A 7,774-nucleotide genomic window follows, 5' to 3' on the forward strand; every position below is an offset into this window, starting at 1 on the left:
GTACCCCGTACTCAGGGTTTTCCCCTTGTGGTTATCTTTCAGAAGCTACCCAGGAAGCTACCGAGGAGGAGACCCCAAAGACCTAGAGTATTGACCTAAGTCTCTCAATACTCTAGAAAACCGTTTATCGACGCATCTTCTCCTAAACTGTTTATGTTTAATCTTAGAGCTTGTCTAACTCTGCATCACTAAGTTTGTCTCAACTTAAGTCTTGTAATAACTCGTACCTCTTAATTATGTATGTAAAAATGTAATGTTTGTTGATATTATCCCATCGCGGATATTATCCTGATGTATGGTTATGAGACACGCCATGGATCCTTCGAGGAGTCCTAGGGACACTCGACGGACTACCGGACTTACGCTGTTTTAGGTGCGTTTCGGATAATTGCTGATCCGACAGCGATTAGGCGCACTTAAACCAGCTTAAGTTGGGCGGTTCCGCCACAGGGAGGGGGAGGAGGAAGAGGTGAGAAGGACGTACCTTATCGCTCGGAAGGAGAAGACAGATCCGTGAAGTGAAGAGGTGTGGATCTGGAAGACGAGGATGTGTCAAGTAGGATGCATGCATTTTTTATTCAAGAGAAGCTGAGGGAGGAGGAAGGCTTGCGTGGCATGTTGAATTAGCTATCATAAGAATGTTTCTATGGTATTCCATGTATGCCAAGGTGCTTGACTCAGTTTTTAATAGCTATATTCATCTTTTAATAGCTATGATGGATTGTGACTTTGTGATGGTGTGGTAGGTTGATTCAAGGCATTGGTTTCGATGAGGTGTGCCGTGCTCTTTATTTGGTAGTGTGTGTGAAATATGGTTATTAGTTGAAGTATGGTGCTTATTTACTTATTGTTTTTAGGTACTAAGCCTGAGAATAACCGAGTATAAACAACATTGTCTGAATGCCTTAGCTTGTGATTTAGTCTCTTATTTGGAAAGTGGAACACGTTTGTTCTTAATAAAAATTTTTTAAAAGGAACCGACTGGGGGCCTTACCCCTACTTTTTATATATAAAATAGTAAACTTATTAATTGTGATGTTGAGAGATTACAAATAAGATGAGCCCCTCTTCTATCATATATACTCCATCCGTCCCAAATTGTAAGATCACCTTAGCTTTTCTAGATATCTCTATGTATCTAAAAAAGTCAAAACGACCTACATTTTGAAACGGATGGCGTATTTGTTTAGCCTAAAGTGCCCATGGTGTTCTAGTTTTATTGTCCACTACTTTATTATTGGAATTTTCCTTATTAACATAATTTTGTATTATAATTGTCTCAATCATGGTCATTATACCAATCATGAAGTATCCAATTGTGCAGGCAAAAGTTGGCTTGTGTCTTGTATAAATAGAATAATTTATTATGTTATGAATCTATTCTTTGAGATCCAAAATATTCTCTATATTATGAACATAAGAGGGGAAGCTTTAGATCTAGGAGTCCTTTTGAGTTTTTACAGGCTTCTCCCACCATGCTTGCTCAAGTGATACATTATATCTTCAATATGATTGAAGAAGCCAAGCATATGCAACACCCATATGATATGTTTATTTATTACCTGACATTCAAATTATTAAGACAAAATTAGTAAATGATCGTTAGGTTGTTTATTACCCGATTGAATTGTTAGGATACCATCTCTTTTAATGGTATCAACAATTATTAGAATATTTTAGGTTTGAGGTGTGCTACCTTCAAGAAAATGCATATATAGCTTCTTAGCACCTCCAACTACCACATGAGCAGAGTATCCAAGCCAAGTCCATCAATCAAACGTAGAGCCCCATACATTAATTAAAAGTACTAACAATTACAATAGTGGACACAAGCTTAGCTATTTGCAATAGGACACATTAAGTTACATGTGCTAACTGGTTGCGTCCAAAAACAAGGCTACCCTTAAGCCTTAGCTTAAAGTGCGAGTGAACAATATATCTTTTATCAAATTGTATTTGTCGATATTCAAACTTGAGGTCTTTGAGCTCTGAGACCATGTTGAGCTACATACTCGAGTTAATTGTGCCGATAAGATGATAGGAAAAGTTGCATTCACTTATTGGCACCACATACGCTACATACCCAAAGTATAATCCTAACATTTGGCTGCATAACATATAGGGGTATTGTTACTTGAGTTCTAATGGGGTTCTCAATGTTCTTTACCGACCGCTGCTTACTATAAAATATATCACATATCAAGACAAAAAAGTCCTCATTCTCTTCACAGAAAAAGTATCCTCATTCTTATCCCATTAGCCTCACTAATAAAAAAGCACAATTTAGCCCACCTTCTCGATCTTTCTCTAACACATGGCAAAAATTTAGGGGAATTAAGCATCCAAGCGGTGTCTAAATCAAGAGAACACCCGATCCACTGTAATGAGAGATACACCCTTAATAATACTGATGGAGCCTTGTATAGAAGGTAGTGTGTACAGACAAACGGCGCCGTCGATAATCTAACATGTGAATCTTGCGTTGATCGCCGGTTAGAACGAAAGATTGGGAATCCAAACATGTGGTTCTTGCATCAAAGGGTTGGGCCATGGGGCGGTGCTGGTGCTTCCAACCAATCACACGATGCGAAATGGCAACTGAATCAGATGGAATGTTCCTGATTACCAGCATAAGTAAATACCAAAGCGCACAATACCTAACCAGCTCGAAAACACTGCTTATGCTATGACACCACAAACGTGCTAGCCAGCTTTGATTCAGCAATCAGCAGTCAAGATTCAAGAATTGACCATGCTTGCGAAACAGGCGCACTCAAGCTTAGCATCATCATCATCTGGAACCAAATTTGTACAGCTGCAGATAAACTAGGGAGGTCATCGTCCAGGCTAACTGTCAGGAACACCAAGAAACCTAAAAGACCAGCTAACTGTCAGCACTCAGAAGCGCAGCAAACTATCCAAGTTTTCTCACTACTTTGTACAATAAGAAGGCCAAGAGATGGTAGTCTTCATCAGAGGAAAATTGGATTAGCTGCCTCGACATCCACTCCATCCCTGTGCTTGAACATTTTCAGCTGCACGCATAGCCTTCCACTCCTTCGGAGGTCATCTGTGTCCCTTGGAATTTGAGTTTCATCCCCATCTTGCTGACCCTGCTTCATTGATTCTGGTGAGCTTGAATCTAGAGATGAGGACGAAGGGGTCATTGTCAAATGGGAGATTTGCCATGGCTCCATGGCCTCGTGTTCTTTGAACTCCTCACCCCCATTTAGTAGAGGAACGGTGCCATCAAACACCGTGTCACACTTGCTTGCCTGATATGGGACTAGCGCACCTGGATACTGATGAGGGTTCGATGGATCCTGAAAGAGTGAAGGTTTCCCCCTTTTCCTTGGGTTCTTTGACCTGACAGGGCCAGTTTGCCCCTGAGCTGCTTGATGTTTCCTCCGATTGCCTTGTGGTGGGGAGTAGTTCTTGATCATTGTGCCCACCCTCTCTAAGAAGCTTGCAACCTCTGCAGGAAGTAAGTGTCCCTCAAGATATCGATCAATTACTGGGAGATCATTCTTCAAATCTTCAACCTGCAAGTCACAATCAATAAGCACATCGAGGCCTACCATGTAAGCAAAATGCATAAGAGATAAACATTCCGTTAAGGCCTTACCATTGAAGAAATGTCATGAGAGGTATTCCGATTACATCCAGTAGCATTCTGTCCAGCTACAGGCTCATCTGGTGGTAGGGAGTTGATATTGGTTTCTGCTGAAGGGGTGAAACGGCAGCCAACCAATTGATGGAACTCCTCAATCTCACGAGCATACTCAACCCTCCAGTCTTTCCACTTGCTCCAAGTTCTTCTTGCCCACATTGGCACGCCATGGAGGCGACCCTGTTCCCTTCCAAACTGCCTAGCAAACCTGTCAGGAACATACACCTCCTTTATGTTAAAGCTGATCAGCCAAGTCCGGGAGTAGCAGATGTTATCTGCAGCAATGCAATATTCTGGAACAATTGCTGGATTCATGTCCTTGTAAGGGTTCCAATTGACCTGAAAACACAATCAGGATAGTATAACTTAACAGTTTAAACATTGGTATGGGATAGTATATCACAACAGTTGAAACAATGGTACACAATTGCAAGTCATTAATTTTGGACTTGCCTCAGATAACTGAAGCTGCTCGAAAACTTTTCTCCACTCCATAACTTTTTTTCTTTGCCCACGTGTTGCTCCTCCAAAGTTCCACCGGCAAGCACGGGGCAGCAAGGTGCTCTGGTTCTTCTGTTGTGGTTGAGTTATAGGAAGGTACTCGTAAATCCAGGCCTTGTGGGAACAAAGGGAAGCCCTGATCAGTGAAACGGATAATACAAAAAACCACAGATAATAATCAGAATTCATTCAGATAAAGAGCACACCATCAGCAAAGTTGCACTGCCAAGAAACTGCGTTGTGGCATTAGGTGTTACTGCAACAGACAATCCCCTGTACAAATGAGCAAGGGCTGCAGCCCCCCAAGCATACTCACGAATCTTCCTAAAATCCGCCAACAGTGGTAGATATCTCGGGGATACAAATCCCCTCATGGTGTCAGGAAATAAGGTGGAACCAACCAGGTATAGAAGGTATGCTCGAGTGCTATATGCGATCTCATTAATGGTTGGATTTTCTGGCAGTTGACTGAACTTCCTATACAACCAAGTCAACCTAATTAAGCCACATAATTGCTCTCCATTTCCAGGGCTCTCCCCTAAATAATGCAAGCACATTCGCTTCACAGCTTCATCACCAACTGGCTCTGCAGTCACCACATGACCAGTCACTGGAATGCCAAGAATGTATGAAACATCACGAAGTGATGGTGCCATTTCAAATCCCATAAAATGTGCAGTATTTGTTTCATTGTTCCATCTCTCACAAAAGGATGTAAGCAAAGAACGATCAATGGTAAACCCAGTGGTAAGTGCAAGATGTCCAAGACCACTAGCATTAACAAGCTGTTGCTGCTGATCAGTCAGAACCCATTCTTTTAGCTTTCGAGTCTGCTGGCTTGGAAGCAAAACACCATACCTCTACAAAATTTAGAGTATCTCAGTATGTAACTTGTTTAAGATGCTCAAGTAATACAAGGAGTAAGGAATGAGAAAAATACGTACTGTCCAAATTTGTGAGCTACCAACTGGTCTTCGACTATTTGCCTTCTGTTGCTGTGCTAACAAACCTTCTGATGCAGGGTCCATTTTGTCCTGAGAAACATAATTGCAGTGGTAAGATGGAAGCAGCAACAGTTAACACATGAAAACAAAAATGGAATACGGGATAAAAGGATAATACAATCATAGTTTTCCCATTCCTCCATTCTCTGATACTTTTATTGCCACTCTATTCCAAATCTAAAAAAAACTAACAGTGCAGACTTGGGAAAATGAAACTGATCAGAGTCTCTTATGCAAATATTGCGAGCAGCTGTAGATATCTTGGGGCGACTAGAAATATATGGCCACTTTCTCGTGTTATACAGATAGCCCTTAGGGATCTAATGATTGTGTCAGTGTCACTCCCATGAGGGAGTGATTGTATTGGGTAGCAATGGGTGGTCACTAGCTATTCCTTGGCTGGTTTCCTGCCCTTGGTTGGGCTGATACCAAGGTGCCGTCAAGCCAGCAGTGAGATGAGAGACTAGAGAATAGAGTGAGACAACAGATTGATCCTTCTTAATTTCTTCCTAGTCCAGCCAGATTACAATCCCTGAGCACAAGCTAACAACCCAATGTAACAAATTAACAAACCAATGTAAACTGACTAGGAAACCAAAACCTAAAGATAAGGGATCATGGCTGATCTGGAGTTGCAGCCTTGCAGACACCTGAGTGAGACGCTAATTCCTGCGATACTGAATACCACACATAACAGATCGAGTTGAATATATGGTACCTCCCTCACAGCAAAATGAAAAGGTTAAAGGGAATTATGCCTGCCAGGTTCAGTATTACTCTGCCTGTATAGCAAAACAAAAATAAGAGGACCATTATTTGTAGTATCCAGGACATGTTTAACCTCCTTTTCTAAATCTTTCCACTTCTAATGATGCATTAACTTTTGATTTCATTCCTCCAAGCAGGATGGTTCTACAACCTTCTATTATAATCATCCTCTTATTAACTATTTCATCCAATACCATACTTACTATTTCATTGCTTCATTCATTAACATCTTAAAAAAATAAGCATAAACCCCCAACTAAACAGCAGTTATTCAAATCAGATGACAGGTTAAAAGTTAAAACATGGAAGACTGAAATTAGAGTGTGGTCCAGTTAAACCATGATCACTTTGAGCAAACAGTAAAACAGTTTTTTTCCCCTTCATATTCTACATTCTGGGGCATCTGGCATTAATCTGCCCGTCATAAGTCTTGTTGAGAACCTCTACAGCTCTCCTGAACTATGTCTTTTAATCTGCCCGCCATAAGTCTTGTTGAGAACCTCTACAGCTCTCCTGAACTATGTCTTTCTCTTGCGGCGAGAAGTAACTATTTATGTCAGCAAATATTGTTGAAGAATCTCATGTTACTATAAAGAAGAAAGAAAAACTAACTAAATATGCAAGCAAATAATCAATATAAGAAGAGCAACTGCAATAGTTTGATCAAAATATACTGCTCCCTCCATCCCAAAGTATAAGACGTGGTTTGAATTGGCATGGTCTCCAAAACTACCATTTGACTGCAAATTCCTCCTATACTACAGTGTTTGTAGCAAAAAAAATAATAACCAAATGAAAGTAGTTCAGAATGTCAATAATGATTTTTTTGTAAAACAAAACGTACATTACGTGAGCCTAATGGTTTGTCAAATATTACGAGGTTCGAGTATTGAAATGCATGCACGCCTTACATGATACTCCTAATTTATATTGAATATTTTGATTGTACCATACTATACTGTTCCAAATTTATACTGCATACTACGTACAAATTGCACATTTCAAATTACTGGTAGCCAGAACTATGAATTAGTGCATATCTATTCCTCCTAGAAATTCCACATCTGATTCTGACAAGTGAAACAGTCCAAGTGCAGACGCCCTCATCAACCCCACAACATGCTCAATGACGCGAAGCCAGCACAGAGCAACCAGAGCCACAGCAAATCAGGGAGGCATGAGGCATCCCTCCCTAGAAAATGCTGCCAGTATGCAGTACGCTCACTTCAATTTTGCACAGCATTTCGCAGCATTCCACACACGACCTACTCCTACTGTCCTACATTCCTAGTCCTGCCACGGCCGGGCCTTACCACGCGAAAGACAGGTGTCGCTAAAACCAAGGGTTCTCAGAAGCTCTGGAAGTGTAATCGGTGCATCGATCGACCAAGAATCACCAATCAAACGTTAGCCCGGATCTGGGCTTGAGGCTCCCCTCGACTCCAACAATGATGGGGTAAGAGCAACAACAAGGAGGAGGCGGCGGATACTGCTCACTCACCAGCGAGGAGTCCGAGGGCGCGCCGCGCACCTTCGCCTCCGGACCTCCGGTGGCTGGGCGCCTCCTACCCCCTCTCACTTCCTCGGTGGAGAGGAGGTGGAACCGGCGAAGAAACGAAGCGACCGTGGGAGAGAGAAGAGAGAGAGGTCATCAAGTGAGAGGGCGTCTCTTCCGCTGCCACGCGGGGTCCAGTCCTCAGGTAGCAACATGGGACCCACTCTCAGTGGAACGATGCTCCATTCGAGCCCGACCGATAGAGCGAGTGAAGGACCGGGTCCGGTCTAACCGAGAGGCACCCTCCCTGTCGTCTGTCTCGTCGGTCGGGTTCGC

The 7,774-nt window shown here is 42.2% G+C and overlaps 1 protein-coding gene across 1 annotated transcript; it reads right to left on the reverse strand.

Annotated features, from left to right (window-relative positions):
• Window positions 1-2,224: 2,224 nt before the first annotated feature.
• Window positions 2,225-7,586, reverse strand: LOC101770367 (protein MAIN-LIKE 1). Its single transcript, XM_004957750.3, has 6 exons — window positions 7,445-7,586; window positions 5,116-5,205; window positions 4,378-5,031; window positions 4,124-4,285; window positions 3,626-4,009; window positions 2,225-3,542 (listed from the first exon to the last, which is right to left on the reverse strand). Exons 2-6 carry the CDS (start codon window positions 5,197-5,199, stop codon window positions 2,973-2,975), a joined length of 1,854 nt encoding a protein of 617 aa, XP_004957807.1. The 5' UTR covers window positions 5,200-5,205; window positions 7,445-7,586; the 3' UTR covers window positions 2,225-2,972.
• Between the last annotated feature and the right edge of the window lie 188 nt (window positions 7,587-7,774).

The sequence above is a fragment of the Setaria italica genome, chromosome II (assembly GCF_000263155.2).
Source record: "Setaria italica strain Yugu1 chromosome II, Setaria_italica_v2.0, whole genome shotgun sequence".
NCBI classification, from domain to species: Eukaryota; Viridiplantae; Streptophyta; class Magnoliopsida; order Poales; family Poaceae; genus Setaria; species Setaria italica.